General features: G+C 43.3%; 1 protein-coding gene across 1 annotated transcript; it reads left to right on the top strand.

Annotated features, from left to right (window-relative positions):
* Window positions 1-5392: 5392 nt before the first annotated feature.
* LOC139382717 (SAM domain-containing protein SAMSN-1-like) lies at window positions 5393-14745 on the top strand. Its single transcript, XM_071126821.1, has 7 exons — window positions 5393-5548; window positions 6218-6427; window positions 8169-8286; window positions 11314-11465; window positions 11583-11795; window positions 12185-12332; window positions 13660-14745. The coding sequence occupies exons 1-7, from the start codon at window positions 5492-5494 to the stop codon at window positions 13809-13811; spliced, it is 1050 nt and encodes a 349-aa protein (XP_070982922.1). The 5' UTR covers window positions 5393-5491; the 3' UTR covers window positions 13812-14745.
* The last annotated feature ends 404 nt before the right edge of the window (window positions 14746-15149 follow it).

The raw sequence follows: 15149 nt of genomic DNA, 5'->3' as shown, positions 1-15149 counted from the left end.
TGCCTAGCTGCATAGGCTAGGGAAACAGTGCCTCGGCCGTCTTTGGGGACTCTCGAGGAAGGTCGGGAAACCTCGGGTGCTCTCGGCAATGGGACCGTTGGGGACTTCCAGGATGACTCGGAGGCGAGGTGGAATCACTGGACGTGCGAGCGAAATCAAATTTCCTCTCCATCTGTAATTCCTGCAATCGCCCATCGATGCAGATGGTCAAAGCAATGAGGGAGTCAAGATCCGTGGGTAACTCCCGAGCAGCAAGCTCGTCCTTAACCTCCTCCGAGACGCTGTGCAGGAACATGTCGAACAGTGCTTCCTGGTTCCACGCACTCTCAACTGCCAATGTGCTGAAATCCACCGCATAGTCGGCCACTCTGCGGGTGTCCTGCCGGAGCTGGATTTGCTTCCGGACAGCTTCCGGGGCATCAAAAACCTTTCTCACCTCTCCCACAAACCCCTCCAGACTCACGCACATGGCCGGCTGTTGTTCCCATATGGCAGTAGTCCAGGTGAGACCCCTCCCAGACATCAGCGTGATGAGGTAGGCTATCTTGGAGTGATCAACGGATATGAAGGAGGGCTGAAGCTCAAAAACGAGGGCACAATGAGCTAAAAACACCCGACAGGTGCTCGGTTCTCCATTAAAGCATTCCAGGGGAGGTAAGCGGGGCTCCCGGGAAGGTGGAGTGGCCTGTGGGGCGACGCTGCTAACCACCGAGTTACTGAGGGGCGGAGGGGTTACCACCGTGGCAGGCTGCCCCCCCCAGACTACCCGCGGAATTGCTCCAGCAGCATGTCTAATGCCCGGTTATGGCACTCAGCCAACGTTTGGACCCCCTCCATATGACCATGAAGCAATTCCTCGTGCCCACAAATGGAGGCTCCTTGAGAGGAGATGGCTTGCGCAGCTGGCCCGGGCCTGCTGGGTCAGTCATGGCCAGTTCGCACTACCAGGCAGAGGTCAATAATCCACAGGCGGGGAAAAGGTATGGGTCGGCAGGCAGGCAGAGTGGTCAGGCAGGCGGGCTCAGAGTCAGGACAGGCAAGGGTCAAAACCAGGAAGGCGAGAAAAAGAGAGACTGGGAAAAGCAGGTGCTGAGAACAAAAATGCTGGTTGACTTGACAAACAAGATGAACTGGCAACAGACAAACAGAGAACACAGGTATAAATACAATCACAAAGACAGGTGAAACAGATCAGGGTGTTACACTGTGACCTAATAATCAACGTACTAGCTTGCTAAAAACCACAGTATGAATGAAATAGGTAATTGATGCTGACTGATTCCCTAATTTTCTGAGGGCAACATTTATCTTAGAATAGCTATTTATATAGCCTAATGTAAGATAATCACATCATGTTTGATTTAATGTGGTAGTAAATAACATTTAATGTGTCAAATGTATTATCAAGTAGATCAAGAAGAGCTTGCTTTAGTCAAACGTCCATACGGAGTCCAAATGTTCAAACGGAAACTGTTTCGACATCACAAAGTTGCCATCTTTCTGTGTCTGCAGTTCATAGCCTCAACACTTCCTCAAAACATTCACCCGAGATTTTGACATTTGAGCAAAGAAAAGTTCAACATCGACAGTATAGTATAGTATATTTAGGATAATTATATATATAATTATAATTGTATTTCCTGCTTTTTTCTTACTGGAATGTTTTGTGTGAAAGAACTTTGAAAAGAACTGAACCCAAATACTAGTAATTGATGAAGGTTTCAAAACATTGTTTATCCCACAATTTCAGTCCAAAAAAATAATAATTGTGCTGTCTGGGATTGATTAGTATAAGGATTTTGAAATGATTTAGACGTTTTTTTTATTTTACTTTTAATACTTATATATTAGTATATTTTAGTATATTTTAGCAATTACATTTACGTTTGATACTTAAGTATATTTAAAACCAAATACACTATTATCCATGCTGTATTTTACTGGGTGACTTTCACTTTTACTTGAGTATGACAAATGGGTCCTTTTTCCACCACTGCCCTACAGTCAAAGTGGATTCTGTTTTTAGAAAATTTTACAAAGTAAATAAAAATGAAAAGCTGAAATGTCTTGAATCAAAAAGTATTCAACCCCTTTGTTATGACAAGCCTAAATATGTTCAGGAGTACAAATGTGCTTAACAAGTCACATAATAAGTGTGTGCAATAATAGTGTTTAATCTGATTTTTGAATTGCCTTATCTCTGTACCCCACACATAAACTCAGCAAAAAATAAACGTCCCTTTTTCAGGACCCTGTCTTTCAAAGATAATTCGTAAAAATCCAAATAATTTCACAGATCTTCACTGTAAAGGGTTTAACCACTGTTTCTCATGCTTGTTCAATGAACCATAAACAATTAATGACCATGCACCTGTGGAACGGTTGTTAAGACACATGCTGTTTAATCTGATTTTTGAATCGCCTTATCTCTGTACCCCACACATTTCTCATGCTTGTTCATTGAACCATAAACAATTAATGACCATGCACCTGTGGAGCGTTTGTTAAAGACACATGCTGTTTAATCTGATTTTTGAATTGCCTTATCTCTGTACCCCACACATAAACTCAGCAAAAAATAAACGTCCCTTTTTCAGGACCCTGTCTTTCAAAGATAATTCGTAAAAATCCAAATAATTTCACAGATCTTCACTGTAAAGGGTTTAACCACTGTTTCTCATGCTTGTTCAATGAACCATAAGCAATTAATGACCATGCACCTGTGGAACGGTTGTTAAGACACAAACAGCTTACAGACGGTAGACAATTAAGGTCACAGTTATGAAAACTTAGGACACTAAAGAGGCCTTTCTACTGACTCTGAAAAACACCAAAAGAAAGATGCCCAGGGTCCCTGCTCATCTGCGTGAACATGCCTTAGGCATGCTGCAAGGAGGCATGAGGACAGCAGATGTGACCAGGGCAATACATTGCAAGGTCTGCACTGTGAGATGCCTAAGACAGCACTACAGGGAGACAGGACAGACAGCTGATCGTCCTCGCAGTGGCAGACCCCGTGTAACAACACCTGCACAGGATCGGTACATCCGAACATCACACCTGTGGGACAGGTACAGGATGGCAACAACAACTGCCCGAGTTACACCAGGAACGCACAATCCCTCAATTAGTGCTCAGACTGTCCGCAATAGGCTGAGAAAGACTGGACTGAGGGCTTGTAGGCCTGTTGTAAGGCAGGTCCTCACCAGACATCACCGGCAACAACGTCGCCTATGGGCATAAACCCACAGTCGCTGGACCAGTCAGGACTGGCAAAAGGTGCTCTTCACTGATGAGTCGTGGTTTTGTCTCACCAGGGGTGATGGTCGGATTTGCGTTTATTGTCGAAGGAATAAGCGTTACACCGAGGCCTGTATTCTGGAGCGGGATCAATTTGGAGGTGGAGGGTCCGTCATGGTCTGGGGCGGTGTGTTACAGCATCATCGGACTGAGCTTGTTGTCATTGCAGGCAATTTCAACGCTGTGCGTTACAGGCAAGACATCCCCCTCCCTCATGTGGTACCCTTCCTGGAGGCTCATCCTGACATGACCCTCCAGCATGACAATGCCACCAGCCATACTGCTCATTCTGTGCGTGATTTCCTGCAAGACAGGAATGTCAGTGTTCTGCCATGGCCAGTGAAGAGCCCGGATCTCAATCCCATTGAGCACGTCTGGGACCTGTTGGATCGGAGGGTGGGGGCTAGGGCCATTCCCCCCAGAAATGTCCGGGAACTTGCAGGTGCCTTGGTGGAAGAGTGGGGTAACATCTCACAGCAATAACTGGCAAGTCTAGTGCAGTCCATGAGGAGGAAATGTCCTGCAGTACTTAATGCAGCTGGTGGCCAAACCAGATACTTCTGACTGTTACTTTTGATTTTCATCCCCCCTTTGTTCAGGGACACATTATTCAATTTCTGTTAGTCACATGTCTGTGGAACTTGTTCAGTTTATGTTAGTTGTTGAATCTTATGTTCATACAAATATTTACACATGTTAAGTTTGCTGAAAATAAACGCAGTTGACAGTGAGAGGATGTTTTTTTTTTTGCTGAGTTTACAATTATTTGTAAAGTCCACCAGTCAAGCAGTGAATTTCAAACACAGGTTTTCCAATGCATTGCAAAGAAGATCACCTATTGGTACAAATAAAAAAAAGCAGACATTGAATATTCCTTTGAGCATGATGAAGTTATTCATTACACTTTGGATGGTGTATCAATACACCCAGTCACTACAAGGATACAGGTGTCCTTCCTAACTCAGTTGCCAGAGAGGAAGGAAACAGCTTCTGGATTTCACCATGAGGCCAATGGTGACTTTAAAACAATTACAGAGTTTAATGGCTGTAATAGGAGAAAACTGAGGATGGCTCAACAACATAGTTACTCAACAATACTAACCTAAATGATAGAGTGAAAGAAAGGAAGCCAGTACAGAATACAAATATACCAATACATGCATCCTGTTTGCAATTAGGCACTAAAGTAAAACTGCAAAAAATGTGGCAAAGTAATGAACTTCATGTCCTTAATACAAAGTGTTATGTTTGGGGCAAATCCAACACGAGTACCACCATATTTTCAAGCATGGTAGTAGCTGCATGTTATGGGTATGCTTTAAATCGGCATAATTTCAGCAGGACAATAACCTAAAACACAAGGTCAAATATACACTGTGGTTGCTTACCAAGAATGTTCCTGAGTGGCCTAGTTAGAGTTTTGACTCAGCTTTAACATCTAATGCAAGGCTGTCTAGCAATGATCAACAACCAACTTGACGGAGCTTGAAGAATTTTAAAAATTATAATGTCCATATATTGTATAATCCAGGTGTGCAAAGCTATTAAATATTTACCCAGAAAGACTCACAGCTGTAATCACTGCCAAAGGTGATTCTAAAATGTATTGACTAAGGGGTGTGAATACATATGCAAATTAGATATTTCTGTATTTAATTTTCAATAAATTAGCAAAAATGTCCTACTTTAAAAAAATACTTTGTCATTGTGGGGTATTGTGTGTAGATTGGTGAGAAAAAAATATATTTATTCAATTTTGAATTCAGGCTGTAACACAACAAAATGTGGAATAAGTCAAGGGGTATGAATACTTTCTGAAGGCACTGTATAGCCTATGCCAGGTGTGAGTCATGCAGCAAATGTAGCCCAACCACAAATGGTAACTAGGTTCTAAAATTATGTCACCTTCATCACAGTGTTCCTAGAAATTAAAATGTTTTTAGAGAGAGACCGCAAAGTGCTCATCTAGCAGAATGTGTTTTTTCCCCTTCTGAAACGGATACCGTGGTAATAGAAAGAATGTTGATTGCCTCACATGTCACATCCTGTCATTTTGAGGAAGCCAAGCATTCATTCTGGGTTAGTTTAGTGCAGTTAACACTTAACTACCATAAGAGTTGGTCAGAGTACAGATAGGCTTCTTTAAGATTACATTAGACTGAACTCTAAAACCAAACAACATCAACACAAAATGCTACAGAGGGCAGCCTCAAATGTTTCAGACAAACCAAAGCCCAGTAAACCAAAGGTAGGTGGAAACACATTATTTCTAAGTAGCACGTTTAAATACATTGAATTGATAACTATTTGTGTAGAATTGGCAACTCATTAGCGCTAACTACCCACAATAGTTAGCACGAAAATGTGATTCTAACTAAAAGAAGCAGTGTCTTTGACTGATGATGAGTAGAAGTGCAGCAGATATATGGTCAAAGTTGTGAGGAGGGGGAGGGTCTGTCAAATTACTCAAAAGGTTCCCTAGATTCCTGCAGTGTGGGGTCCTGGTATGTAATAGGGATTTACTGGAATTATTCATTAAATACTTTTAGGTTTATGAAAATCTATTAGCTGTACCTCACAAGCACATCATGATAGAGATACACGCATAGTGCAAATGGGATTGAGTTCAAGTAGCCTCATGTGCCAGACTTCTAGGCTCAAGACACATTGCTCAAGACAATGGCGCAGTATTACTGTAAATCAAGGGAGTAGGATCAAATAATTAATTACCACTGATTTGGTCACTTTTTCATCCTACACAGTACTTATATTTGCGTAGTGTATAAAAACGTCTACCTATGTCATAAGAAACGTAAAAGGAAAGGAAATCATCAAAAACCCATAGTGATTTGGTGGGATGGTGTGCAACATGTATTGCATAATTTTCCAGATATTCATCTGTGATCTCTCCATGCAGCGCTCCACCAGTTTTGGGCGATTTGACGGCATCAGACAACCATCACCAGCCAGACTAGAGGAAAATGTAACAAAAGTGACGGAGGAGTCTGGATGTGAGAGTTTTGATCAGACCAAACAAGGCAGCCTGGGGAAGAAGATGAAGGCCATCTCTCTAACCATGCGCAGGAAGATGGGCAAGAAGCACTTCAAAACCTTCTCTGAGGAAGCTGTGAGTTACACTACAGACTGCCTCTTTCTCATCCTACACAGTACTTATATTTGCGTAGTGTATAAAAACATCTAGAGCTCTTAAAATATTGTATATTTTCCATCTGACTGGCTATAACTCACATACTCAAATGCACCATTGTGACGTCTACCTATGTCATAAGAACACTCTTATAAAATACACTATATATACAAAAGTATGTGGACACCCCTTCAAATTAGTGGATTTGGCAATTTCAACCACACACATTGCTGACAGGTGTATAAAATCGAGCCCACCGCCATGCAATCTCCATAGATAAACAATGGCCTTACTGAAGAGCTCAGTGACTTTCAATGTGGCACGGACACAGGATGCCACCTTTCCAACAAGTCAGTTCTTCAAATTTCTGCCCTGCTAGAGCTGCCCTGGTCAACTATAAGTGCTGTTATTGTGAAGTGGAAACTTCTAGGAGCAACAACGGCTCAGCCGCGAAGTGGTATGCCACACAAGCTCAAAGAATGGGACCGCCGAATGCTGAAGCACGTAATGCGTAAAAATCGTGTGTCCTCGGTTGCAACACTCACTACCAAGTTTCAAACTGCATCTGGAAGCAACGTCAGCACAATAACTGTTAGTTGGAAGCTTAATGAAATGGGTTTTCATGGCCAAGCAGCCGCACACAAGCCTAAGATCACCATGCGCAATACCAAGCTTCGGCTGGATCAAAATCAAATCAAATCAAATGTATTTATATAGCCCTTCGTACATCAGCTAATATCTCAAAGTGTTGTACAGAAACCTAGCCTAAAACCCCAAACAGCAAGCAATGCAGGTGTAGAAGCACGGTGGCTAGGAAAAACTCCCTAGAAAGGCCAAAACCTAGGAAGAAACCTAGAGAGGAACCAGGCTATGAAGGGTGGCCTCTTCTGGCTGTGCCGGGTGGAGATTATAACAGAACATGGCCAAGATGTTCAAATGTTCATAAATGACCAGCATGGTCAAATAATAATAATCACAGTAGTTGTCGAGGGTGCAGCAAGTCAGCACCTCAGGAGTAAATGTCAGTTGGCTTTTCATAGCCGATCATTAAGAGTATCTCTACCACTCCTGCTGTCTCTAGAGAGTTCAAAACAGCAGGTCTGGGACAGGTAGCACGTCCGGTGAACAGGTCAGGATTCCATAGCCGCAGGCAGAACAGTTGAAACTGGAGCAGCAGCACGGCCAGGTGGACTGGGGACAGCAAGGAGTCATCATGCCAGGTAGTCCTGAGGCATGGTCCTAGGGCTCAGGTCCTCCGGGAGAAAGAGAGAAAGAGAGAATTAGAGAGAGCATACTTAAATTCACACAGGACACCAGATAAGACAGGAGAAGCACTCCAGATATAACAAACTGACCTCCCGACATATAAACTACTGCAGCATAAATACTGGAGGCTGAGACAGGAGGGGTCAGGAGACACTGTGGCCCCATCCGATGATATCCCCGGACAGGGCCAAACGAGCAGGTGTCCATATACTTCTGGTCATGTAGTGTAAGTCTGGCCAAGCAAGACTCAATTTGTATTGAAATTAGGTCTAAGTGACAAAATAGTATCCAACAACCTAGTCAGTATTTGTAAGTGGCTATGTTGAATTGTTAACCTAATGACACTTCCTTCCTTATATAAATAGCACTGTTATTTATATAGCAAAGGAATCCACCCTGAAATGATTTAGCTTACTCACATAGTGGCTTGTCCATCTTGTATTTCCCCATGCAGGGTGAGGACACTGACAGAGACCTAGAGGAGGAAACAGAGAGCAGTCCTCCTGTTGAGAAAGGCTCTGAAGAGACCAGCAACTCTCTGGAGAGCCTCTGCAGCGGACAGAGCTCCTCCAGTAAGTCCTCTCCACAGGGATGTCAACAGAAAGTCATGTCTCTCCTCATACAAGTCTGTAAATGAAGTTACACGTTTGTAAATGAAGAATAAGCTAATGTGATGTGTTTTCATTTATTTTATTTTACCATTGTATTACCATATTATTAAGATGGCCCCGGAAAAGAAGTCTGACGTTTTACGTGTTCCTATCCAATTGTGTTTTTTTTGTTTGTTTCTTTGCGTTGTTTGTAACTTGTTTTTTTACTTATTTTGTATTTTGTACATAATGTTGCTGCTCTCTTATGACTGATAATGTTGCTGCTCTCTTATGGACATCAGAATTGCGATTACTCACCATGAACTGGCAGAATCCTTTTTTTCCTTTAACGAGTCCGACGAGCCCAACGTGAATGTCATACTACTTTCCTGGAAACGTGAAAAGAAAGCAGAGAAAAATGGTCCGGAGGGCGGACTGTCTTCTGAGAATTCGTAGGTGATTGAATAAACCCCCACTGCCTTCCATTCTGCTAGCAAACGTGCAATATTTGGAAAATAAAATCAATGACCTACGAAAGATTAAACTACTGCACATTCAAAACTGTAATATATTATGCTTCATGGAGTCGTGGCTGAACGACAACATTATCAACATACAGCTGGCTGGTTATATGCTGTATCGGCAGGATAGAACAGCGGCGTCTGGTAAGACAAGGGGTGGCGGACTATGTATTTTTGTAAACAACAGCTGGTGCAAGATATTTAAGGAAGTCTCAAGGTTTTGCTCTCCTGAGGTAGAGTATCTCATGATAAGCTGTAGACCACACTATCTACCTAGATAGTTTTCATCTGTATTTTTTGTGGCTGTCTACATACCACCACAAACTGATGCTGGTACTAAGACTGCACTCAATGAGCTGTATTCCGCCATAAGCAAACAGGAAACGCTCACCCAGAGTCGGCGTTCCTAGTGGCCGAGGACTTTGACGCAGGAAAACTTACATCGGTCTTACCAAATTTCGATCAGCATGTTAAATGTGCTACCATAGGGGGAAAAAAACTCTAGACCACCTTTACTCCACACACAGAGATGCATGCAAAGCTCTCCCTCGCCTTCAATTTGTCAAATATGACCATAATTCTATTCTCCTGATTCCTGCTTACAAGCCAAAATTAAAGCAGGAGCACCAATGACTCAATGAATGATAAAGTGGTCAGATGAAGCAGATGCTAAGCTCCAGGACTGTTTTGCTAGCACAAACTGGAAAATGTTCCGGGATTGCTCCGATGGCATTGAGAAGTACATCACATCAGTCATTGGCTTCATCAATAAGTGCATCGATGACGTCGTCCCCACAGTGACCGTACATGCATACCCCAACCAGAAGCCATGGATTACAGGCAACATCCACACTGAGCTAAAGGCCAGAGCTGCCACTTTCAAGGAGCGGGACTCTAACCCGGAAGCTTATAAGAAATCCCGCTATGCCCTCCGACGAACCATCAAACAGGCAGTGTCAACACAGGACTAAGATTGAATCGTACTACACCGGCTCTGACGCTTCTCGGATGTGGCAGGGCTTGTAATCCATTACAGACTATAAAGGGAAGCACAGCCGAGAGCTGCCCAGTGACACAAGCCTACCAGATGAGCTAAACTACTTCTATGCTCGCTTCGAGGCAAATAACACTGAAACATACATGAGAGCATCAGCTGTTCCGGAAGACTGTGTGATCACGCTCTCTGCAGCCGATGTAAGTAAGACCTTTAAACAGGTCAACATTCACAAGGCCAGACGGATTACCATGACGTGTACTGTGAGCATGTGCCGGCCAACTGGCAAGTGTCTTCACTGACATTTTCAACCTCTCCCTGTCCGAGTCTGTAATACCAACATGTTTTAAGCAGACCACCATAGTCCCTGTGCCCAAGAACACTAAGGTAACCTGCCTAAATGACTACCGACCCGTAGCACTCACGTCTGTAGCCATAAAGTGCTTTGAAAGGCTGGTCATGGCTCACATCAACGCCATTATCCCAGAAACCCTAGACTCACTCCAACCGCCCTAACATATCCACAGATTATGCAATCTCTATTGCACTCCTCACTACCCTTTCCCACCTGGACAAAAGGAACACCTATGTGAGAATGCTATTCATTTACTACAGCTCAGCGTTCAACACCATAGTGCCCTCAAAGCTCATCAATAAGCTAAGGACCCTGGGACTAAACACCTCCTTCTGCAACTGGATCCTGGACTTCCTGACGGGCCGCCCCCAGGTGGTAAGGGAAGGTAACAACACATCCGCCACGCTGATTCTCAACACAGGGGCCCCTCAGGGGTGAATGCTCAGTCCCCTCTTGCACTCCGTGTTCACTCATGAATGCACGGCAAGGCACGACTCGAACACCGTCATTAAATTTGCCGATGACACAACAGTGGTAGGCCTGATCACCGACAATGACAAGACAGCCTATAGTGAGGAGGTCAGAAACCTGGCCGTGTGGTGTCAAGACAACAACCTCTCTCTCAACGTGAACAAGACAAAGGAGATGATTGTGGACTACAGGAAAAAGAGGATTGAACACGCCTCCATTCTCATCGATGGGCTGTAGTGGAGCAGGTTGAGAGCTTTGAATCCCTTGGTGTCCACATCACCAACAAACTAACATGGTCCAAGCACACCAAGACAGTCGTGAAAAGGGCACGACAAAACCTATTCTGTATCGGTACCCCCATGTATATAGTCTCACTATTGTTATTTTACTGCTGCTCTTTAATTGTTACTTTTATATCTTATTCGTTTATTTTTATTTTTTTTACTGCATTGTTGGTTAGTAAGCATTTCACTGTAAGGTCTACAACTGTTGTATTCGGCGCAGGTGACAAATAACATTTTATTTTATTATTACCATCATATTACAATATTAGGATAGGCTTGTAACCTTCCCTCCAACACAAGGATACACACACAACCTATTCTTGGTCCATGGGTAAATATGTGCAGTGTAATCATATTGTGATGTATTGTACCCTGTTGGCTCAGGTGGTTTGGCCAGCGTCTCAGATGGCTCCAGTACCAGAGACAGTCTGAGACTAGAAGAGGACGGCTCATACAACGGACACTTCTGTGGTAGAGCACGGGTCCACACAGACTTTGTTCCCAGCCCATATGACACTGACTCCCTCAAACTCAAGGTAGACAGAAGATAATGTTTCCAGAATGGGTGTATTGTGAAATGCTATGAAAGCTGTTTGTAAGAGCTGTTTCATAATCTATATGTATGAGTCCAATCTATTGATGTCTCTTCCCAGGTTGGAGACATTATCAGCATCATCAGTAAACCTCCCATGGGCATATGGACAGGGATTCTGAACAACAAAGTGGGCAATTTCAAGTTCATCTATGTTGACATGCTCATGGAGAAAGAAATAGAGGAGGAGGCGCCAAAGATCAGGCCTCAGAGGATGAGCAAGAGACCACGACCAAAGACACTACTGGAACTACTGGAGCGGCTACATCTAGAGGTGAGTGCTCGGATGGCATGGCTAGAAGGGATCCATCTATTGTCAAATTAACTTCAGATTTGACTTTTCGTAGCAGGTTAGGAGAATTAACCTAGCAGGTTAGAATAATTGGGCTAAGGTTAGGAAAAGGGTTATGGTTAGCTAAAATGACGTTAATTTGACAAAAGCTAGATAGCTTCTAGCCATGGTCAAGCTCTGACTCTTTAAATGACTTCCAAATACAGACACATTTTGTTCTTTCCTCTTTACAGTAACCAATCAGTGTTGTCTCAAATACACAACAAACATTTTTAATATGCATAAACATAACCTAAAGCACTCAAATGTGAACAGATTAGTGTAAGATTATGAAAGGTAGATGAGATGGAACTGTATCTTGTTTATTCAAGGAGTATGCATCTGCACTGCTTCTGAATGGCTACCAGACAGTAGAGGACCTGAGGCACCTGCAGGAGAAACACCTTATAGAGCTGAACGTGATGAATCCAGAACACAGAGGCAGGCTGCTGGCTGCTGTCGACTGCAGATATACAGAGAGTGAGTAGCAAAACCAATTTCTACTGTAGCCTAGCCCTACTGGATTTATATTGGGGCAAAGGGAATAGCCAATTGTACCACAGACATTTTATGATGCGCAGCACTACACTCAGGAAGTAACATCTTGATCTTTGTATGTTATAATAAGCAGATGCTTATCGCTGCTATTATTTTAGAATTGCTCATCCTGCTGAGTTGGCACCAGTCAGAGAGAAACTGCTTAAAGAGGCAAAATGTCTTCCTCTATGAAACACTGCAAGGCTCTGAAACATAAAATGAAACAGAAAGATTGGTCTCCAATCCAGATTAGGAAATGAGCAATACTAGACCGTTTCTGTCAGCTGCTTACAAAACAGGATGCGTACAATTAGCATAAAGGTTATTTATGTTTATGTCCCCACATAACTCCATTTATGTTGGTCTAAATTAAGTTCATAAATGTCTGTTTGAGCTAATTTCAGATCAAACAGATAGCACTGCCACCCTGGCTGAACCAGATACCGTGACTGTGGGCTAGTTTTGGACCAAACAGATGGCACTGCCACCCTGGCTGAACCAGATATCATGACTGTGGGCTAGTTTCGGCCCAAACAGATGGCACTGCCACCCTGGCTGAACCAGATATCGTGACGGTGGGCTAGTTTCCGACCCAACAGATGACACTGCCACCTTGGCTGAACCAGATATCGTGACAGTGGGCTAGTTTCGGCCCAAACAGATGGCACTGCCACCCTGGCTGAACCAGATATCGTGACTGTGGGCTAGTTTCGGACCAAACAGATGGCACTGCCACCCTGGCTGAACCAGATATCGTGACGGTGGGCTAGTTTCCGACCCAACAGATGACACTGCCACCTTGGCTGAACCAGATATCGTGACAGTGGCTAGTTTCGGCCCAAACAGATGGCACTGCCACCCTGGCTGAACCAGATATCGTGACTGTGGGCTAGTTTCGGACCAAACAGATGGCACTGCCACCTTGGCTGAACCAGATATCGTGACTGTGGGCTAGTTTCCGACCCAACAGATGGCACTGCCACCCTGGCTAAACCAGATATTGTGAGTGTGGGCTAGTTTCGGACCAAACAGATGGCACTGCCACCCTGGCAGTGACCATGACTGGCTGTTGGCTAACCCTGGCAAAGATTACCAGCCAGGGATGAATCTAGTCATTAAATCAAGCTTAATTCCATTTGGATGGTTTGAGAATGGCAACCAAAATTGATTTAAATTGACTTGGATCGGGGCAGCTAAGCTGGCAACCCACATGTGTCTGTCTGGGTCTGAGAATCCAACCAACCAGACTGCTTTGTTCTTGTGTTTGCAGGCGATGATGTGAGGGAGAGTGAGGAGCCCTCTTCATCACACAGTTTGAAGGTGGAGAAGAGCGACTGTCCAAGAGACTCAGGCTGCTTTATTCTATCAGAGTGCTCTGAAAACAGCAAAGAGGACACAGAGAGCCAACCAGTCACACACTGATAGGCCAGACTATCCTAACTAACAGGTTTTGACATGTAAATTACGATGGCTCACCATGTTTGTCTTGTCTGTATTTGGTTTAACAAGATGGGATTTAATTAATTACATGTTAAATGTAGCCAATTTTTCTTAAAACCAATGAATTTATTCCTCATTTATGCACCTTTTATCTAACCTATTCATTCACATGAAGCACAGGTGTCAAACTCATTCCACGGCGGGCCGAATAGCTGCGGCTTCTCACTCCTCCCTTGTACTTGGTTGATGAATTAAGGTCACAAATTAGAAAGGAACTCCCCACACCTGGTAGTTTATGTCTTAATTGAAAGGAAAACAACTAAAACATGCAGACACTAGGCCCTCCATGGAATGACACCCCTGACAAATTATATTTGACTTAAATCAAATCTTAATGTTTGTGTATTGTGCTGGAAACTATGGTGTGTGTGTGTGTGTGTTTGGTTTTACTATCCTTGTGGTGACAGAAGGCTATTTCAGGCTTAAGGGGTTAGGTTTAGTTGTGGGGTTGTGGTTAGGGTTAGGTTAGTTTTAAGGTCAGGGAAAATGGGATTTTGATGGGAAATTCATTGTTTACTATCCTTGTCCCAACAAGGATAGTAAAACAAACATGTGTGTGTGCGTGCACGGGAGTTTTTACATTTATTTTTGAACAATCCTGGTTCAACAAAATGTACAGTACCAGTGGAGGCTGCTGAGGGGAGGACGGATCATAATAATGGCTGAAACGATCGAATGGAATGGCAAACACATGGAAACCATATGTTTGATGTATTTGATATCGTTCTACCTTTTCCGCTCCAGCCCTTACCACGAGCAGTGCTCCCCAATTAAGTTGCCACCAAAATGTAGATACTTGTAGAACTCAATAAGTGCAATATGTCACACATTAATAAAGTATTTATGCATCAAGTCATCTGTCTAACTAATCCGTTAATTTGTACTGCACTGAATGTATAATATATTTTCAATCAAAATGTGTTGCAGTTGTACAATATTGCTACATGTTGCATGCCTTAAAATGTTACGACGCTGAACACACTCATTTGAACGTCATACACGACTAGTGTTCATGGGAAAGGTTGTTTCTTTGCTTTCTCATCCTGTGTATATATAAGCGATAACGCATGGATTGGAATACGTTACCCAGAAGCTTTAGACCACATTATGGGTGAGTTCGTAAATTCGCTCAGAGTAACTGATTAATTTACGAACGCTCAACACCCGTTGAGTATGGCCGGTGTCAGTAAACCTCGGAAAAGGCGTAATTAAATTGTTGCTATCAGCGTCACCAACGCTCTGAATAACATGAACACAGCA

Source organism: Oncorhynchus clarkii, chromosome 24 (genome assembly GCF_045791955.1).
Source record: "Oncorhynchus clarkii lewisi isolate Uvic-CL-2024 chromosome 24, UVic_Ocla_1.0, whole genome shotgun sequence".
In the NCBI taxonomy this organism is placed as follows: domain Eukaryota; kingdom Metazoa; phylum Chordata; class Actinopteri; order Salmoniformes; family Salmonidae; genus Oncorhynchus; species Oncorhynchus clarkii.
Note: the sequence above shows the minus strand (reverse complement) of the source record. Positions and strands in the feature narration are given on the sequence as shown.

What these genes read in the sequence shown, in the direction of transcription:
- LOC139382717 (XM_071126821.1), top strand. Translation starts at nt 5,492, where the DNA reads ATGCTACAGAGGGCAGCCTCAAATGTTTCAGACAAACCAAAGCCCAGT. An exon ending in CAGCGGACAGAGCTCCTCCA is followed by an intron (nt 8,287 to 11,313) that starts GTAAGTCCTCTC and finishes CTGTTGGCTCAG; the next exon opens with GTGGTTTGGCCAGCGTCTCA. An exon ending in CGACTGCAGATATACAGAGA is followed by an intron (nt 12,333 to 13,659) that starts GTGAGTAGCAAA and finishes TTGTGTTTGCAG; the next exon opens with GCGATGATGTGAGGGAGAGT.